Source organism: Pantherophis guttatus, chromosome 16 (genome assembly GCF_059756535.1).
Source record: "Pantherophis guttatus breed Tessera chromosome 16, ASM5975653v1, whole genome shotgun sequence".
Lineage (NCBI taxonomy): Eukaryota > Metazoa > Chordata > Lepidosauria > Squamata > Colubridae > Pantherophis > Pantherophis guttatus.
In genome coordinates, this window is record NC_142078.1 from 10,551,023 (window position 1) to 10,571,498 (window position 20,476).

The 20,476-nt window shown below is 44.8% G+C and overlaps 1 protein-coding gene and 1 long non-coding RNA gene across 4 annotated transcripts; one reads left to right on the top strand and one right to left on the bottom strand.

Moving 5' to 3' along the window:
• Positions 1–286: 286 nt before the first annotated feature.
• LOC132712666 (uncharacterized) lies at positions 287–2,285 on the bottom strand. Its single transcript, XR_009623332.2, has 2 exons — positions 2,169–2,285; positions 287–933 (listed from the first exon to the last, which is right to left on the bottom strand). It is a non-coding gene; the product is annotated as an uncharacterized LOC132712666 (long non-coding RNA).
• A 70-nt stretch (positions 2,286–2,355) lies between these two features.
• Positions 2,356–20,358, top strand: SLC31A2 (solute carrier family 31 member 2). Of its 3 annotated transcripts, none has more exons than XM_087879718.1 (5): positions 2,377–2,665; positions 6,847–7,048; positions 9,364–9,430; positions 13,929–14,112; positions 18,314–20,358. In XM_087879718.1, the coding sequence occupies exons 3-5, from the start codon at positions 9,364–9,366 to the stop codon at positions 18,480–18,482; spliced, it is 420 nt and encodes a 139-aa protein (XP_087735844.1). In that variant the 5' UTR covers positions 2,377–2,665; positions 6,847–7,048; the 3' UTR covers positions 18,483–20,358. The 3 variants fall into 3 exon arrangements, with proteins under 3 accessions (XP_060551027.2, XP_087735844.1, XP_060551028.2); XM_060695045.2 differs by having other exon boundaries at positions 2,502–2,665; positions 6,847–6,946; XM_060695044.2 differs by lacking the exon at positions 6,847–7,048 and having other exon boundaries at positions 2,356–2,665.
• The last annotated feature ends 118 nt before the right edge of the window (positions 20,359–20,476 follow it).

A 20,476-nucleotide genomic window follows, 5' to 3' on the forward strand; every position in this document is an offset into this window, starting at 1 on the left:
CCCACCCAACTCCTGGGGGAAGGATACTGCAAAATGTCCATTCCCACCCCACTCCAGGGGAAGGATTCTGCAAAATCCCCATTCCCTCCCCACTCCTGGGGGAAGGATATTGCAAAATCTCCATTCCCTCCCCACTCCAGGGGAAGGATACTGCAAAATCTCCATTCCCGCCCCACTCCAGAGGAAGGATACTGCAAAATCTCCATTCCTGCCCCACTCCAGGGTGTAAGGTCCCAAAATACACCTGAGTCACCAGAATGCCAAAGAGAGAGACTCAAGACGAGGCTTGCAAAAAAACCAGATTTTATTTATGGCCAAAAACAAAATACTGGGTGGGACTATATCCAGAACATACAGATACAATGCATGCGAGGAGATAGCCACACCTTGGGGAAGGTATGGCGTCCTTTTATACCCTCAGAGACGTCATTCATTTCATTTTCATTTTATTAAATTTGTATACCGCCCTACTTCCGAAGGACTCAGGGCAGTGAACAGCCATGAAATAAAACATATAAATACAAAATTTAAAATAGAAATAAAACAAGTTAAATAAATTTGGCTGAACCATATTTAAAACCCCAATAATTTAAAACCAAATTTAAAATTCCCATTTAAAAGAGGAGAAGTTTAGGTCAGGCCGGCTTGCTGGAATAGGAACGTCTTAAGCGTGCGACGGAAGGTACGCAGATCCGGAATCCTCCGTATCTCGGGGGGGAGCTCGTTCCAGATAGTAGGTGCCCCCACAGAGAAGGCTCTCCCCCTGGGGGCCGCCAGTCGACATTGTTTGGCCGACGGCACCCGGAGGAGCCCCTCTCTATGGGAGCGTACTGGTCGGTGGGAGGCTATTGGTGGTAGCAGGCGGTCTTGTAGATAGTCAGCTTAGTACCCAACTCTGGCCTCCCAATCCAGACCCGTGCATTCCTTGTTGCCCTGCAAGGGGGAATAGAAACTTCCCAATTAGTCATCTTGAACATTTCTTTGTTTACTCAACTGGCCCTGGAAAGTAGGAGTCTATCCAGATCAACATAAATTAGGACTGAGGTGTAAATTATCCCTTGGAGATACGTACCATGCTCTTAGATGGCACAAGAAAAAAAAAGGGAGAAGTTTGATATGGGTTCAGGTCAAATGGCAGGGACAGATGTTTGACAAATACCAGATACATTACAGGCCTAATAACGGAATATGTTTGTTACAGGAGATACAAATATAAAGGCATATATGTATTACAGGAACCTAATGGTTACAGAATCTAGTATACCAGTATATCATATCCTAGTATTATTTATTATATCCTTATTATTGTTTCCCTTCAAGGGGAAGGATATTGCAAAATCTCCATTCCCTCCCCGCTCCTCGGGGAAGGATATTGCAAAAATCTCCATTCCCTCCCCACTCCTGGGGGAAGGATTCTGCAAAATCCCCATTCCCTCCCCACTCCAGGGGAAGGATATTGCAAAATCTCCATTCCCATCCCACTCCAGGGAAAGGATACTGCAAAATCTTCATTCCTGCCCCACTCCTGGGGAAGGATACTGCAAAATCCCCATTCCCACCCTACTCCAGGGGAAGGATACTTCAAAAATCTCCATTCCCACCCCACTCCAGGGAAAGGATACTGCAAAATCTTCATTCCTGCCCCACTCCTGGGGGAAAGGATACTGCAAAATCCCCATTCCCACCCTACTCCAGGGGAAGGATACTGCAAAATCTCCATTCCCACCCCACTCCAGGGAAAGGATACTGCAAAATCTCCATTCCTGCCCCACTCCTGGGGGAAGGATATTGCAAAATCTCCATTCCCTCCCCACTCCTGGGGAAAGGATACTGCAAAATCCCCATTCCCACCCTACTCCAGGGGGAAGGATACTTCAAAAATCTCCATTCCCTCCCCACTCCTGTGGGAAAGGATGTTGCAAAATCCCCCATTCCCTCCCCACTCCTGGGAAAAGGATACTGCAAAATCCCCATTCCCTCCCCACTCCTGGGGGAAGGATACTGCAAAATCCCCATTCCCAGCCTACTCCAGGGGGAAGGCAAAAATCTCCATTCCCTCCCCACTCCTGGGGGAAAGGATATTGCAAAATCTCCCATTTCCACCGCACTCTGTGGCCAGCCAGAGGTGGTATTTGCCAGTACTCCAAACTACTCAAAATTTCCGCTACCGGTTCTCCAGAATCTGTCAGAACCTGCTGGATTTTTCCCAGTGCTGTAGCCCGTAGGGAGAAGTTGGAAGGATTCGGATGGCCTTTTAAAGATCTACCCACGTTTTTGGAGCAAATGTTTCCCCAGCGCGCAGCAGGATGCGCTATTTGCTTAAGATGAAATCTAGTGGGGGCGGGGCCAAATCCAGAGGCAGAAACTACAATCCCCAGCGTGCCTTGCGCCTCCCTTAATGGCTTGCCAGAACCTTTGATGACTGCCTATCTCTTGTCTTTATTTAATGAAACTGGGAGAGGTTTAATCTCTCCAAAGGCGGAACCTGCTAGCAAGGGAGAAGAGAAGGCAAGCAAAAACTTAAGGATCGCATTAAACTCGCCCGCCTTGTATTAATTGCTGCTTTTTAACCTGGGAGAAAAAAAAAGGGGGGAGGGAAAAAAAACAAGCAACGAAAAGAAGAAGTGTGGGGAAAAAAAATAGAAGAGAAATCACGATGATGCCAGTAAGTTTTATTTTCAATTTGCAAGGGGGAATTGGCTTGTTCCGCTTTTCTTCTTCTGGGAATCCGTACGAAATTAAAAAAATTGTGATCACAAATATCCTTTTTGATATTTTTTTTTTTTAAAAAAAAACTGGACCGATTAGGAATCGGTCGATCCTTTTTTTTTTTTAATCTTGTACAACTTCTTCGCCCAGTTTTGCCTTAAATGTAGCAATGTGTAACTGTAAAGCCCATTGATTTCAATCTTTTCTAACGCTGCTGTCGTTTGATTTGGAGCTGTGGATTCTTTGCCTTAAGTCAATGTTTTGTTTCGCTGTTACTTTGTCTTAGAAATTGTTGCAAAACAGAGTTGATAGGCATCCAGGATGGTGGTGACAGTTTCAAACTTCTCCCTGATCTCTTGAAGTTGTTGTTGTTTAAAAAAAAATATGTTTGTTATATAGCCACTTCCATTAACAAAGTGAGATACAAAATGTAAGGCAAAGTGCTGAAGGGAAACTCAGAATGGTGCACAAAAGTGGAAACCTATAAACTTCTTAAGAGTTTATATATTCAGATATTAGACTGGGGGGGGGGGAAGATCTGGAGGCTGGTAGCAGCCTTTTCCAAACCAACTTTCTTCATCAAAAGACAAAATTTCGGGGGTAAGCCAGAGGGAATATTTAGTTTGTATAAAAAACGTTAGAAAGAGATATAAGATTCCACGAGAGAGAGATAAAAGAGTGACCAAAAAGCCAATAAACGATGGAATTTTTAAAAGGGGCAAGAGATGATGGATAGAGACAAAATACCTTTCAATATGATGACTGTGTTAAAAAAAAAAAGAAAAGAAAAAAGTAGAAAGTATAGATTGGGAAAATAGTAGTACACATATCGATAGATAATAGAATTTACTCTAATCATAAGCAAAGTAAGGTTAGAAGGTGGAAGGTCCATGATTAGGCAACCTAATTGTATTATTATTATTAACAGTGTTGTAAAAAGTACCTTGAAACTTATAAGGACTAGAAATTTAGGGGACTTGGAGATATAATCCCAGGAATGATTAAACCTTGTTAATAATTGGCCTTATTGGTGTTTCTAGATAATTGGGATATTGGAATTATCGTGGAATATTGAGTGATTTTTAAAATATTAAAATATTAGTGACTCAGCAGGGGACAACAAATACACTGTATGAAGAAATAACTAGAATAGAATAGAATAGAATTGAAAATACGGAACAGGTTACAGAATAGAATAGAATAGAGTAGAATAGAATGGAATGGAACAGAACAGAACAGAACAGAACAGAACAGAACAGAACAGAATAGAATAGAATAGAGAAAATGGAATGGAAGACTAGATTAGATTAGACTAGACTAGACTAGACTAGACTAGACTAGACTAGACTAGACTAGACTAGACTAGACTAGACTAGACTAGACTGGAACAGAACGCAATGGAACGGAACAGAACAGAACAGAACAGAATAACAGAGTTGGAAGGGACTTTGAAGGTCTTCTAGTCCAACCCCCTGCTTAGGCAGGATATTGTTATCGGTGTCTAAATATATTTCTGAAGAAAGTGACAAAGAACCATAAAGAGAGAATGGTATTGTTTAAAGACAAAGATGTGAATGTAGAAGAACCCCAACAAATTGTGTGTGTGTGGGGGGGGAGAAAGATGAGTACAAATTGGGAAAATAGTATTATACACGCTGGATTATAAAAGAATTTATTATAATTCTAAGGTGCATGTTAAGGTGAGAAGTTGGAAGATTAGGATTATGTATATTGAATTGTATTATTGCTGTTAGCGTTGTTTAAAAATTATAGTGACCCAGTCAATACACTGTCCACAAAATATGTGTACAGCTGTTAAAGAAAAACTACAAATAAAACATATTTTTAAAAAATGGGGAGAGCTTATGGGTTTGGTCCTGATGAAAGCCGATCGCCTTAATAGAATGTGTCCGTTGGAGAAACCGGCTATCAGGTTCCTGAAGCTTTGAATCATGGTCAAAACAGCTGTCCTCCTATAATGTCAACCCATACTGGTTCTCTGTGAGCCGGAGTCCCACGTCTTCGGTTCTCGAGCAGGATTGCAAAAACTTCTGAAGGCGAATTACACACCGTGTCCCTCTTCCCTTGCTCAACAACCGAAGGGGGGAAAACTGAGGACTCACATTACCGCAAACAACTGCTTGTCGGGCAGAAACTTTCTGAGGTTGTTCGGCAAGGAACTTCCTGCCACAAACGCAGTTGTGTTAGTCGGTCTGGGGCAGGGGTAAAATGCTCCCGGTTCGGACTGGATCACTTGATCCGGTAGCGATGGAGGCGGGTGGTTTGGAGAACCGGTAGCAAAAATCCCTGCCCCGCCCCCCGCTGGTGCCAAACTGAGCCACGCAATCATCAGAGGCTTTTTTTTTTTAATTTTAAAAGCATTTTTTCTACAACCTCTTCGGCCGAAAAAATGCTTTTAAAAGTAACAAAAAAAAGCCTCTGATGATCATGCGGCTCAGCTGGGATCGTCAAAGGCTTTTAAAAGCATTTTTAAAAATGCTTTTAAAAGCCTCTGACGATCCCATCTGAGTTGCCTGATCGGCAGAGGCTTTTTTTCTTTTAAAAGCCTCTGACAATCTAAGCTGAGATGCCTGATCAGCAGAGGCTTTAAAAGCCTCTGATGATCCAAGCTGAGTTGCCTGATTGGCAGAGGCTTTTTTTCTTTTAAAAGCCTCTGACAATCCAAGCTGATTTGCCTGATCAGCAGAGGCTTTAAAAGCCTCTGATGATCCAAGCTGAGTTGCCTGATCGGCAGAGGCCTTTTTTTCTTTTAAAAGCCTCTGACGATCCCATCTGAGTTGCCTGATCGGCAGAGGCTTTTAAAAGAAAAAAAAGGCTCTGACGATCAGGCAACTCAGATGGGATCGTCAGAGGCTTTTAAAAGCATTTTTTCCAACCTCTTTGCTGAAGAGGTTGTAGAAAAAAATGGTTTTAAAAGTAAAAAAAAGAAAAAATTGGCCACACCCACCCAGTCACATTAACCTCCACACACACCAAGCCACGCCCACAGAACCGGTAGTAACAAATTTTAGATTTCACTACTGGTCTGGGGGGGGAAATGGTGTAAAAGTGAACAGGACAGGGGTTTCCATTCGGGCCGCAAAAGTGGCAGGTGAGTGAACTTGCCAGAAATATCTGTTTAAGCAACTGGGTTCAAAATAAGAGCCTTGGTAGTACAGTGGTCTAAGGCACCCTGTTATTAAGCTGGTTATTAAGACCAGCTGCCTGCATTTACTGCAGGTTCGAATCCCGTCAAGGCTCAAGGTTGACTCAGCCTTCCATCCTTTCAAAGGTAGGTGAAATGAGGACCCAGTTTGTGGGGGCAATGAGCTGACTTTGTATAAATATACAAAAGAATGAAGGCTATTGCTTAGCGCATTGTAAGCCACCCTGAATCTCCGGAGAAGGGCGGCATATAAATCAAATTAAAAAAAAACAAAACCCTCAGTCTATATTTTGCTTCTCCAGAACTGCTTGGATAAATTTGCAGCACATGAAAACGCAGTCTATAAAGGAGAATGTTTGCAGCTCAGGGTTGAAATGAGGGGTCCCTGGTGCTGTCTCTGAGCTGGGTTGTTTGCTTGCAGACGTTTCATGACCCAGCTAAGTAACATCATCAGTGCTAGTAGGGTTTGTGGAGAGGGAGGAGGAGGAGCCACGACTGTGGGGTCCTTGGTGCTCTCTGAGTTTGTTGATTTCCTTGCAGACGTTTCATGGCCCAACTAGGGTACATCATCAATGCTAGCAGGGAGTAGGGTTTGTGGAGAGGAGGAGGAGGATTGTGGGGTCCTTGGTGCTCTCCTAGCTGGGTTGTTTTCATGCAGACGTTTCATGACCCAACTAAGTAACATCATCAGTGTTAGTAGGGAGTGGGGTTTGCTCTCGATTTATATTCTAGTGTTTTGCCCTGTCAGAGCTGGTGGGGGCGGTTTAGGTGGTTCTTTGATTGGATGATGAGAACACTGATAATGCTACCTAGTTGGGTCATGAAACGTCTGCAAAGAAACAACTCCTACTCAGAGAACACCAAGGACCCTTGAAAGATGCAGTGTATCCAGGCGTGATTGTGTGTATGCGTCGGTTACCTCCCTTCTAGCTTCGGGATTTGCATAAGTTTTCTTAAACTTCCTCCTACAGGAGTGGTTACATAAAGAGCCATCTGATTCAAGAGTCACCACTTCCATCCAGAAATCTCCCTTGCAGATTGGGAAACCGTCTGCTGTTGTTATTGGCTGACGTGGGTATATTTTTTTTTTCTGCCCCACTTGTGCTCACTCTTACCACACCTAGGCAAATCCAGTCTCGCCTACACACCTTGCCAAACCTCGGCGAACTCCAGGTAACAAGAAGCACAAATGCCAGGGTTGGGAGACAACGGCTTCCAAGTGTTTTCTCGGATCGAGGCACGGAAGAGCGCCAGCCGAGAAAAAACCGGACCATGGAGAGATGGTCCTCGCCTTATGACCACAATCGAGCCCAACCTTTCCGTTGCTAAGCGAGACATTTCTGAAAGGAGTTGAAGGCCCTGTTTTACGGCTCTTCCTTGCCACAGTTAAAGTGAAGTAAAGTGAATCCCTTTAGTCACGTCGTAAAGGAAATTGGGCTTCCCCGTTGACTTTTGCTTGTCGGAAGGTTGCCAAAGAGATCATGTGAACACTCCCCCCCCACAGGGATGCTGCGACTGTCATAAATATGAAGTCAGGCCTGGAAGCCATCTTTTGCATTGGGCCTTCAGGCCTGCCATATTTAGTGCTGTGGGAAACTGGGAGGGGGGATCGTATGGAGCTGGGGAGATATGTAGTCAAAATAACATTCCTTTCTCAGAGAGTCAAGGACATCTTGCCCTGCACCTGGGAGGCTGGAACTGGGAGGCATCTCCAGTTGGGACAATGTTTGGATTGGACCACGTGATGGACATGTGGGTGTTGGGCAGGGACCTGGACTTTCCTTTGGGTGGGGAAAACCTGGAAGCTTTCAGGTTCGGGTTTTCCCAGATGTGCCAATCTAATAAAATGGAACTTTGAGGAACTTCGAGCCTCGGAGTCTTCTTTTGTTGGGGGTGTTGCTTGGAACCCTGATATATGAATCAGTTGCCAAGCGTCTGAATTATGTTCACTTGTGACTGTGGGGCTTCGTAAGTCTGAAAACCAGTCATAAGTCCCCTTTTTCCCCGTTGTCACCGGAGATGCCAGATTCACTGAATGACCTGCGTTACTAGCTGAACTGCAGGTGATTGACTTAACCACTCTGGCTGTAAAACGGGGCAAAACTGTCTCACGTAGCAGCAGAAAAATTCCGGGCTCAATGAAAGTCGTAAGTCGAGGACTTTCAGGATTGAGCTGTTGTGAGTTCCTCTTCGAAAGGGATCAACCTGCAAACACGGAGATTTGGGGAATGGAAAGGAAAAGCAGGAACAATTGTTGTGGGAAACCTTTTGGATAAGAAGCCAATATTGCCAACGCTTAAAGTTTATAGTTCCACATTTGTCCCTAGTGGTTGGTTTATTTTCTTACTATGTGTTGTAATTAGGGCGGTTTGGATAGCCTTTCTGACAGAGGGAGGAATTTGGTTCCAGGCACAAGGGTGCAATTGAGAAGCCGAAATTCCTGGAGGCTAATGCTTTGCGAAAAGACTAGGTGTCTTTACAACTCTGATGGGAAGGAAAAGCAAGAGGCATCAATTAGGTGGAGTAAGATGACGGATAATCATGGGTTACCCATAAAGAGAAATAGCTCACGTGATCAAAAATGACCATATACAGAATTGGCCTATTGTTTCATACTAACAGGCATGGCAAGAGATTATATGTGAACTGCCTCCAATTGCCTACTAATTGTTCCCTTCCACCTGGTTTTATCGAGTATTAATTTCTGAAAAAAACACGCATCTTTTCTTAATTATTTAGAACAGAACAGAACCGAATAGAATAGAATTATGGAATGGAATGGAATGGAATGGAATGGAATAGAATAGAATAGAATAGAATAGAATAGAATAGAATAGAATAGAATTATGGAATGGAATGGAATGGAATGGAATGGAATGGAATCGAATGGAATCGAATGGAATCGAATCGAATCGAATAGTGTACAGTACAGTACAGTACAGTACAATACAATACAATACGATTTAGAGTAGAGTAGAGTAGATAGAATATGAATTAGAGTAGAGTAGAGTAGAGTACAATACAATACAATACAATACAATATGAAGTGGAATAGAATAGGATAGGATAGGATAGAATAGAATAGAATAGAATAGAATAGAATAGAATAGAATAGAATAGAATAGAATAGAATAGAATATGAAAGTGTAGAGTAGAGTACGAATTAGAGTACAGTACAGTTGAGTACAATACAATACAATACAAAAAATAGACTGGACTGGACTGGACTGGACTAGAATAGAATAGAATAGAATAGAATAGAATAGAATAGAATAGAAATAAGAATAGAATGGATTGGACTGGACTGGACTAGAATGGAATGGAATGGAGATCACATGGAGATGGAGTATTAGATGGACACCTGGAGTATTACAGTCCACATCTAATGGCACCGTCCATTGCAATCAAATGTCTAGCCATAAGAGGCATACTTATGTTTTAATTGTATTTGTTTTCTTTTGCCTTCCCCTTCCCCAAATCTCCTACAGATGCATTTCTTTTTCTCAGACCAAGTGATTCTCCTGTTTGACTTCTGGGATGTCCACAGTGCAGGAGGTAAGCAAACGAAGCTATCTAAGGAAAACAGAAGCTGCCCAACCAAAGAACGATCTTCCAAAACTGGAGAGATTATATGAAATCTGAACTTTAGCAATGGGGAGGGCTGTTAGGAGCAAGTTGCCCTCTTGACATGGCAGCTCAGATTTCCTTCAAACACTTGATTGGAGAGTGTTTTTCCCAGAACCAAAAAGTGAACTTGAAAGAGCCACTCTAGCTGCAAGATCCATAGCAACTGCTTTAGGCGCAATTCAACTGTTCTTGGTGGAATGCTAAGAGCAGGGGTGGGCTTCAAAAATTTTAGCAAGGGATTCTCCGCCCAGTTGCTGGGTGGGTGTGGCCTAGTTGGCCTCCTGCACCAGGAGAGGGATTGTTTTTGCCCTCCCCGGGCTCCAGAGGCTTTTCTTGAGCCTCTGGGTGGGCGAAAACAGCCTCCCCAGGCTCTGGAGGCCCTCTGGAGGCCAGAAACAGGCCCGTTTCTGGCCTTCCCAAACTTCCAGTAGGCCTGTTTTTTGCCCTCCCTGAGCCTCTGCACATGCCCTGCACTTACCTGCATCCAAAATGGGCCGTGTGGGGACTCCTGGGAGGGTCAGGAAGGGTTGGGTGGGTGTGGCCATGGTGGGCATGGCCTAGTTGGCCTCCTGCAACACAGAGGGGGGAGGCATTTTTGTCCTCCCCAGACTCCAGAGGCTTTCCTCGAGGAAAGGACAAAATGGCCTCCCCAGAATCTTAGCTAGAGGTTCTGCCGAACCCCTGCGAACCCCCAGCAACCCCGCCCTTGGCTAAGAGTTCTTTTAAGTGTCGCAAAAGATAACAGAGAAGAACAGCTATTTCTATATTTGCAAGGATTTGTTTAAAGTATGATGGGTGGGTGTTATCCATTCAGGCGTGTCCAACCCTTGGTGATTCTGTGGGCCAAGTTTCTCTCCACCTCTTCTGATCTTGCACAGCTTCTTTGAGTTGTTCGGCGCTCTGGCTGGTGTCGGCTTTGATGGTGTCCAGCCGCCATATTCTTCGTCGGCCTGGTTTCCTTTCACCACTAAATTCTTCCAACCATAATTGCTTTCTCCAGCGAACTCCCTCGCACGATGCATCTGAAGTAGACGAGAGGCAGTTTTGTGATTTTTGCCTTTCAGCCGCACGTCATGTGCTCCAGGACTTTTGCTCTCCAAAGAATACGCAGGAACCTTCTCCAGCACCACAGCTTTCAAGCGAACTGATTTTCTTCTGGTTTTGCTTTTTTTTTTTTAAAGGTCTAACTTTCGCAATTATAGGTAGATTATCCAATAAACCAGAATTAGCTGGGTTTTTTTTTTTTTGCAACGGCAAACCAGAAATCATGACATAAACGAGGACATGCAAGAATTGGCTATGTTTCGTCTTGTCAGGGGTGACTTGATAACAGTGTTTCAACATTTGAGGGGCTGCCACAAAGAAGAGGGGGTCAACCTAAGCATCAGAAGCAACGGGTGGAAACTAATCAAGGAGAGAAGCAACCTAGAACTAAGGAGGAATTTCCTGACAGTTCGAACAATCGAACAACTTGGGTGCTCCAACACTGGTGACTTTTTAAAAAGAGACTGGACAGCCATTTGTCTGAATTGGTATACGGTCTCCTGCTTGATTAGGGGGTTGGACTAGAAGATCTCCAAGGTCCCTTCCAACTCTGTTATTCTGTTACGACCAGCTAGGCTGGGTGTCAGCAACCCGTAGCTCCAGAGCCAGATGCGGCTCTTTGGACCCTCTCAAACTGCCCAAAGAGCTGCTGATGCAGTTCTACAGAGGAACTATTGAGTCTGTCATCTGCAGCTCCATAACTGTCTGGTTTGGTTCTGCAACCCAACAAGACAGACACAGACTTCAGAGCAGGGATGAAATCCAGCAGGTTCTGACAAGTTCTGGAGAACCGGTAGCGGAAATTATGAGTAGTTTGGAGAACCGGCAAATACCACCTCTGGCTGGTCCCAGAGTGGGGTGGGAATGGACATTTTGCAATATCCTTCTCCCAGGAGTGGGGAGGGAATGGGGATTTTGCAGTATCCTTCCCCCAAGAGGGGGGAGGGAATGGGGATTTTGAAATATCCTTCCCCCAGGAGTGGCGTAGAATGGGGATTTTGCAATATCCTTCCTCTGAGGGGGGAGGGAATGGGGATTTTGCAATATCATTCCCCCGGAGTGGGGAGGGAATGGGGATTTTGCAGTATCCTTCCTCCTAGATAGGGTGGGAATGGAGATTTTGCAATATCCTTCCCCCTGGAGTGGGGTGGGAATGGAGATTTTGCAGTATCCTTCCCCTGGAGTGGGGAGGGAATGGAGATTTTGCAGTATCCTTCCCCCTGGAGCAGGGTGGGAATGGGGATTTTGCAGTATCCTTCCCCCAGGAGTGGGGAGGGAATGGGGATTTTACAGTATCCTTCCCCCAGGAGTGGGGAGGGAATGGGGATTTTGCAGTATCCTTCCCCTGCCATGCCCACCAAGCCACTCCCACAGAACCGGTAGTAAAAAAATATATTGAATTTCACACTGCCTGGCAGCCGAATCAGATTGCTTCCAAAATAAAAGAAGGCAAGCGTCGGTAAATCCTGACATTTCCCATCCTTGATCTTTCCCTTCGTGTTGGCTTTGGCAAGACGTGATCTGGTGAGGCTGGTTGATCAAGGAACAAGGAGTAACCGCCGGCTTTTGATGAAGGCATCCAGATAAACAGAGACAAGTGAACGATTTTATTACTCAACTCTGGCCTGGCAAGGCAGCACTTTTCAGCACTGTGTGAAAAGCACTTTTGTTTTGTTTTCTTCTCCCCCAGGAGAGAAGCAAGGAGCAAATCCAGGGAGCTAAGACAAGTTGTCCAACCCCCTGAAAAGAAACCCAATTCCCCGACTTAATTGCACCCTTGGCTCCCGAGCGAACAAAAGTTGGAGGTGGCTGATTTTCACACCCCCGTCTTTGCTGCACACAGATGGGCCAGCCAAAGTGCAAAGCATCAACTCACTAGATTTTCCAGAATTATAACTTCCGGTAGATTAGATTAGATTAGAATTCTTTCTTGGCCGAGTGTGATTGGACACACAAGAAATTTGTCTTTGGAGCATAAGCACTCAGTGTGCATAAGAAGACAAGATATGAATGAACCAAGAAGCAATTATAATTTAGCATTTCAAACAGAAAAGATGGAATATGGAATGGAATGGAATAGAAATAATAGAAAGAGAATAGAATAGAATAGAATTAGAATTGGAATTGGAATTGGAATAGAATAGAATAGAATAGAATAGAATAGAATAGAATAGGAGAAGGAATGGAATGGAATGGAATGGAATGGAATGGAATAGAATAGAAGAGAAGAGAAGAGAAGAGAAGAGAAGAGAAGAGAAGAGAAGAGAAGAGAAGAGAAGAGAATTCTTTCTTGGCCGAGTGTGATTGGACACACAAGAAATTTGTCTTTGGAGCATAAGCATTCAGTGTACATAAGAAGACAAGATATGAAAGAACCAAGAAGCAATTATAATTTAGCATTTCAAACAGAAAAGATGGAATATGGAATGGAATGGAATAGAAATAATAGAAAGAGAATAGAATAGAATTGGAATTGGAATTGGAATTGGAATTGGAATAGAATAGAATAGAATAGAATAGAATAGAATAGAATAGAATAGAATAGAATAGAATAGAATAGAATAGAATAGAATTCTTTATTGGCCAAGTGTGATTGGACACACACAAAATTTGTCTTTGGTGCATAAGCTCTCAGTGTACATAAGAAGACAAGATATGTTCATCAAGAATCATAAGGCACAACACTTAATGATAGTCATAGGGAACAAATAAGCAATTGAATCATACTAGGAAACAGTCAATATAAATCGTAAGGATACAAGCAACAAGGTTACAGTCATTACAGTCATAAGTGGGAGGAGCTGGGTGGTGGGAACGATGAGAAGATTAATAGTAATAGTAATGCAGACTTAGTGAATAGTTTGACAGTGTTGAGGGAATTATTTGTTTAGCAGACTGATGGCGTTCGGGGAAAAAACTGTCCTTGTGTCTAGTTGTTCTGGTGTGCAGTGCTCTATAGCATCGTTTTGAGGGTAGGAGTTGAAACAGTTGATGTCCAGGATGCGAGGGGTCTGTAGATATTTTCCCAGCCCTCTTTTTGACTCATGCAGGATACAGGTCCTCCATGGAAGGCAGGTGGGTAGCCATTGTTTTTTCTGCAGTTCTAATTATCCTCTGAAGCAGTGGTGAAATCCAAATCTTTTTACTACCGGTTCTGTGGGCATGGCTTGGTGGGCATGGTATGGCTTGGTTGGCATGGCAGGGGAATGTGAATGCTCCAACGCTGGAGGTTTCTAAGAAGAGTTTGGAGAACATTTGTCTGAAATGCCTGAGCAGGGGGGCTGGACTAGAAGACCTCCAAGGTCCCTTGCAACTCTTTGTTATTCTGTATTCTGTTCTCCTTTACAGGCCCCTAACTCTTGTTTCTGCTTTGTTTTAACAGGGATGGTACTCTCCGTGTTCATCATCATGCTACTCACCGTGTTATACGAAGGCATCAAAGTTGGCAAGGCAAAACTGATCCGACACTCACATTTGGCCGTGGCCCCTAGCATCAGTCAGGAAAACCTCAGAGAAGGGATCTCCCTGAACTCGGAAGTGGGGTCAGCCACCAGTTCCCTAAAGAAGTAAGGAAAAAAACTGTGTGTGCATGTGTTGTGTGTTATAAACCCCCTCCCCAGTGGTGAAATCCAATTTTTTTAACTACCGGTTTTGTGGGCGTGGCTTGGTGGGCGTGGTTTGGCAGGTATGTCAGGTGTGTCAGGGGAAGGATACTGCAAAATCCCCATTCCCTCCCCACTCCAGGGAGAAGGATATTGCAAAATCCCCATTCTCTCCCCACTCCTGGGGGAAGGATATTGCAAAATCCCCATTCCCACCCCCTCCAGGGGAAAGGATACGGCAAAAATCCCCATTCCCTCCCCACTCCAGGGAGAAGGATATCGCAAAATCCCCATTCCCTCCCCACTCCTGGGGGAAGGATATTGCAAAATCCCCATTCCCTCCCCACTCCAGGGAGAAGGATATCGCAAAATCCCCATTCCCTCCCCACTCCTGGGGGAAGGATATTGCAAAATCCCCATTCCCTCCCCACTCCAGGTGGAAGGATATTGCAAAATCCCCATTCCCAGCCCCTCCAGGGGGAAGAATACTGCAAAATCCCCATTCCCTCCCCACACCAGGTGGAAGGATATTGCAAAATCTCCATTCCCACTCCACTCTGGGGCCAGCCAGAGGTGGTATTTGCTGGTTCTCCGAACTACTCAAAATTTCCGCTACCGGTTTGCCAGAACCTGCTGGATTTCACCCCTGCCCCTTTCCCTTCCCAGTGACAGCTGGCGCATAATTTTTGAAACGGCAATGCCCGTTTCACAAAGGGCCCCTTTGTTATAAGGCCACCGAGAGCTGTGCACCGTTTATGCTAACTCTCAATCCCGCAAAACACGGCTTCCTATTTATAGCATTCACGTTCTCAAAAAAATTAAAACTTTTTCAGCAAAGCTGGCCGGTTTTTATTGTACTTTTTTTTTCCCCCCGAAGAGGAATAGTTAAACATTCTCCAGCTGTGGGTGTGTGGCTGAGTCAAAAATTCCTTCGTTTGAAAGAAGAAGAAAAAAAAGCTATTTGGACCAGATAAGAATCATATAAAACGTGTGGAATCTTATTCAACTGAAGTTTGATTCCCGATTATATACGGACATGTCGATACAGGTTGACTTTAGTTTTAACGAGAGCAAGGAAATATTTCCTGTTCTCTCCTGCCAGGTTGCTTTTTCAACTTTCATGTTTAGGTCTCAGATTTCCCAAAAATCTCTCGTGCATTAAGCAAGCCCTCTGCTTGTATTGTTTTTTAAAAGGCCACTTGCTGAGACTCTTATTTAGAGAGGGCCTTGGGCAACGTCATCAGTGCTAGAAGGGAGTGGGATTTGCTGGGGGAGGGAGGAGGAAGAGGAGGAAGAGGAGGAGGAGGAGGAGGAGGGGAACTGTGGGGTCCTTAGTGCTCTCTGAACTTGGTAGTTTTATTGCAGATGTTTCATGACCCAACTATGGAACTTCATCAGTGCTAGAAGGGAATGGGGTTTGCTGGGAGAAGGAGGAGGAGGAGGAGGAGGAGGAGGAGGAGGAGGAGGAGGAGGAGGAGGAGGAGGAGGAGGAGGAGGAGGAGGAGGAAGAGGAAGAGGAGAACTGTGGGGTCCTTAGTGCTCTCTGAACTTAGTGGTTTCATGACCCAACTACGGAACTTCATCAGTGCTAGAAGGGAGTGGGATTTGCTGGGGGAAGGAGGGAGGGAGGAAGAGGAGGAAGAAGAGGAGGAGGAGGAGGAGGAGGAGGAGGAGGAGGAGGAGGAGGAGAACTGTGGGGTCCTTAGTGCTCTCTGAACTTGGTAGTTTTATTGCAGATGTTTCATTACCCAACTACGGAACTTCATCACTGCTAGAAGGAAGTGGGATTTGCTGGGGGAGGGAGGGAGGGAGGAGGAGGAAGAAAAAGAGGAGGAGGAGGAGAACTGTGGGGTCCTTACTGCTCTCTGAACTTGGCAGTTTTATTACAGATGTTTCATTACCCAATTACGGAAGTTCATCAGTGCTAGAAAAGAATGGGGTTTGCTGAGAGGAGGAGGAGGAGGAGGAGGAGGAGGAGGAGGAGGAGGAGGAGGAGGAGGAGGAGGAGGAGGAGGAGGAGGAAGAGGGGTTCCTTGGTGCTCTCTGAGCTTGATGGTTTTCTTGCAGACGTTTCATTAACAAAGTGGGCAACTTCCTCAGCGCTAGAAGGGAGTGGGCTTAATAGGAGAAATAAGAGCAAACCCCACTCTCTTCTAGCCCTGATGAGGTTACCTAGTTTGGTAACAAAACGTCTGCAAGAAAACCACCAAGCTCAAAGAGCCCCAAGGACCCCTTATTTCAACCCTGAGCTAGAATTATTCTCCTTTAATGGTACTCTATTTAGAAAAAAAAAATCTTTTGGAAACAATGGTCCTTCACAGCCCTGCCTGTTGAAGTCCCATTATTTCCCAGGTGAGGCACCTACAGTAGCTTCCAACTCCTGTGTTCCAAGTTTTGTCTGGGGGGGGATGTACAAGCTGGACCACAGCCACGCCAAACAACGTTTCAGCATCTTCCGTCTTTCGAGCTGTTGGTTGTCAAAGCACCTTTGTATTAACGGAGCCAATGCTGCCAAGGAAGAGATTAGGAGGTTGATGTAACCATCAGCCCGGCTGAGATGGCTCACCTGGCATGTTGTTGACCAAAAACCAAGAGCCCGTGAAAGCATCTCTCGTGAACCGTACCATGCCACTGAAGTAGGGTGGGTGGTGAGGAGAGAGTAGCTCTCGTGATTAACACTCGTAACCAGAACGGGCGGATGAGCAGAAGGGAGAGACAGCCATAGACGTATGCAACGTTTTCTGGAGTGTGACTGCTTCTGTAGCCCGAAAAGAATCACCCGTGGGCAAGGACAGTGGCTTTAAGGGTTTCCAAAGAGGCAACCAAGTTTAGAGTAACGGTTGGTGCAGATGATAAGATTACAGCTAGGAGGAATAGCAACAGCCGTAGCACTTAGACTTATATACCGCTTCACAGTGCTTTACAGATCCTCTCTAAGCAGTTTACAGAGGCAGCCTCTTGTCCCCAACAATCTGGGTCCTCATTTTACCCACCTCGGAAGGATGGAAGGCTGAGTCAACCAGCCAGTTGGGATTGAACTGCTGGCAGTCGGCAGATTCAGCCTGCAATACTGCATTCTAACCATTGCACTACATGGGAGGGAGGGAGGGAGGGAGGGAGGGAGGGAGGGAAGGAAGGAAGGAAAGAAGGAAGGAAGGAAGGAAGGAAGGAAGGAAGGAAGGAAGGAAGGAAGGAAGGAAGGAAGGAATAGCACTTAAGACTTATATACCGCTTCACAGTGCTTTACAGATCCTCTCTAAGCAGTTTACAGAGTCAGCCTGCTGCCCCCCAACAATCTGGGTCCTCATTTTACCCACCTCGGAAGGATGGAAGGCCGAGTCAACCTTGAGCCAGTCGGGATTGAACTGCTGGCAGTGGGCAGATTCAGCCTGCAATACTGCATTCTAACCATTGCACTACATGGGAGGGAGGGAGGGAGGGAGGGAAGGAGGGAGAGAGGGAGCCCTCTCTAAGAGGTTTACAGAGTCAGCCTCTTGCCCCAACGATCTGAGTCCTCATTTTACCCACCTCGGAAGGATGGAAGGCTGTGTCAACCTTGAGACAGTCAGGATCGAACTCCTGGTAGTCAGCAGAATTAGCCTGCAATGCTGCGTTCCAACCACTGTGCCACCACGGAAGAGAAGGACAAGGGGTGATATGATAGCAGTCTTCCAATGTTCGAGGGGCTGTCACAGAGAGGAGGGGGTCAACCTATTCTCTAAAGCACCTTGAGAGAAGGGCAAGAAGCAATGGGTGGAAAGTTTTTAAAGAAAGATCCAACATAGAATTAAGGAGAAATTTCCCGACAGTGAGAACAATTAACCAGTGGAACCTCCAGAGGTGGTGAGTGCTTCATCATTGGAGGTTTTCAAGATGAGATTGGACAACCATTTGTCCAGAATAGTATAGGTTCTCCTACTTGAGCAGGGGGTTGGACTTGAAGACCTCAAAAATCTCTTCCAACCCTATTATTTTATATTCGATTTACTAAAAGGCCTAGTTGGTAGAAACTCTAAACAAGGAACCTCATTAAGTTAAACACTCTTCAGTTTGCATTTGGGAAGAATGGAAGTCAGAACAGAGGGAAGCTAGAGGGTAGAACTTCTTTTCAATCAATTTATTTGCCTTCTGAAGAGATCTTTTTTCCTTCTTTTCTTTTCACTAGGCGTCTTTCGTGGCACCTAGCGGAGACCTTCCTCCACGTGGTCCAGGTGTTTTTGGGTTACCTGGTGATGCTGGCCGTCATGACTTACAACACATGGATTTTCCTGGGAGTGATTGCGGGTTCGGCCATCGGATACTTCCTGGCGTATCCGCTACTATGCCTCAGATAGCAGCGTGGTAGCTTCTCGTAGAGACAGCTCAAAACTGAAAATCGGGCCGATTTTGCAACTGGAATGGATTCTACTGGGACAAGTCCTCTCCAGGAGAGATCTGAGGTTCTCGCCGGGCTTCATTTGATCTCTCGTCTTGGCCGACACTTCTAATACTCTAAAATAGCCATTGTGCTTCCAATTCCAAATAATTTTTTTCCTAAGTGCCTTAATACGGACTTTTCTCACGTCCAGAAAGTTAACTTCAAGGAGAGTGTCCCTCTACCCCCATCTAGAGGTAAAGGGCACAATATGGTTGTCCTTAAAGATTGCCTTCAAACCCTACAGAATGTGTTTGGGATGGGATAGCTCCAGGGGTGAAATCCAGCAGGTTCTGGAGAACTGGTAGTGGAAATTTTGAGCAGTTCGGAGAACCGGCAAATACCACCTGTGGCTGACCTCCGAGTGGGGAGGGAATGGAGATTTTGCAATATCCTTCCCCTGCCACGCCTACCACGCCACACCACGCCCACAGAACCGGTAGTGAAAAAAAATTGGATTTCACCCCTGGGTAGCTCTGATCAATTTATCTTTGGTCACTCTTAAATCTCACCCACTTAATTTTGATTTGCTTGGAAAATAAAGCCGCCAGCAGAAATGTAGAAAGTGGGGAGGAAGGGGAAAATGTTGCCCCCAAAACCTTAAAGAGAGTAATTGGGATATATATCCTATTGTCTACTTAAAGAGTACAATAAGCTTTCAAAGCATAGTTGGAAAAATTCCTTCGTCAACACCACAATCTGAAGCACTTTAACAAATCTGGTCTGTTTCTATTCTCAATGCTTATTCTGCTTTTTTAACTCCCGTTCTCCCAGATGTTTTCATGAAGCCAACATCCTGTCAACGCAATGGGCAATTAAGATAATTCATCAAAGAATCTTTATTTCACAGACTGGGTCACTAATTTAGGAATTCAGGGCCCAGAAAGAACCATAACGAGCGCTGTATAGATGTTTTTTTTTTTAAATACAGGAAAGTCCTCGACGTACGACCACAATGGAGCTCAAAATTTCCGTGGCTAAGTGTGACGTTCGTTGAGTTTTGCCCCCCCCCATTTTGCGACTTCTCTTGCCACCGTGGTTAAGTGAATCCCTGCCATTAATCAGTCAGTAACCCGGTGAATCTGGGTTTTCCCGTTGACTTGGCTGGTCAGAAGGTTGCAAAATGGGATCACAGCAACGGTCCTAAATACAAACCGGTTGCCAAGCCTCTGAATTTTGATCACACCGTTACGAGGAGGCTGTTAAGCGTGAAAAACGGCCGTAAGTCCCTTTTTCCGGTGCCGTTGTGACCATTTGTCTGGAATAATGTAGCTTCTTCTGTTTGAGCAGGGGGTTGGACTAGGAGACCTCTAAGGTCCCTTCCAACTCTATCATTCTGTATTAAGAGACGAACAATTGAATAGCGTGGTGAACAAAGATCTGCCATTTTAATTTACTTTTAATTTACTTGGATAGTTTTAAACCAGTTACCTTCTCCCTGTAAAGAATGCTGCGAAGGAAACGAGAGGTCATTTGCCTTTACAAATTCTGTGTGTTTTTAAGTTGTCGGCACCCATTGTAAAAGTGTTGAACATTCCTTTCTGGGGAATGAAAGATTCCAAGGAATTCCAGACGATGTCATTTTGCTTCTAGACCATGATTATTTTGGATGAAAAATCACATACAGAAAAAACGTTTAGGTCATCCCCTGAATCGTAGAGTCTGGAAGATAAACGCAGAATCCCTTGGAATGAAATTTTGCACATCTCTAGCACCTACTAAAACTATGTTAAAAATGAAGCGATTGTGAAATGTATTTTTTAAAAAGTCCAATAAATGTGTTTACTAATTCTCTACTGATGCTTTTTCATTGAGTTGGTTAATAGTTTTAAATTAGTGGGTTTATCACGTCTTCATGTATGTGTGTCTAATCATGCTACAACTCCCCCCCACCGTGCAGTTTAATTACCCTGT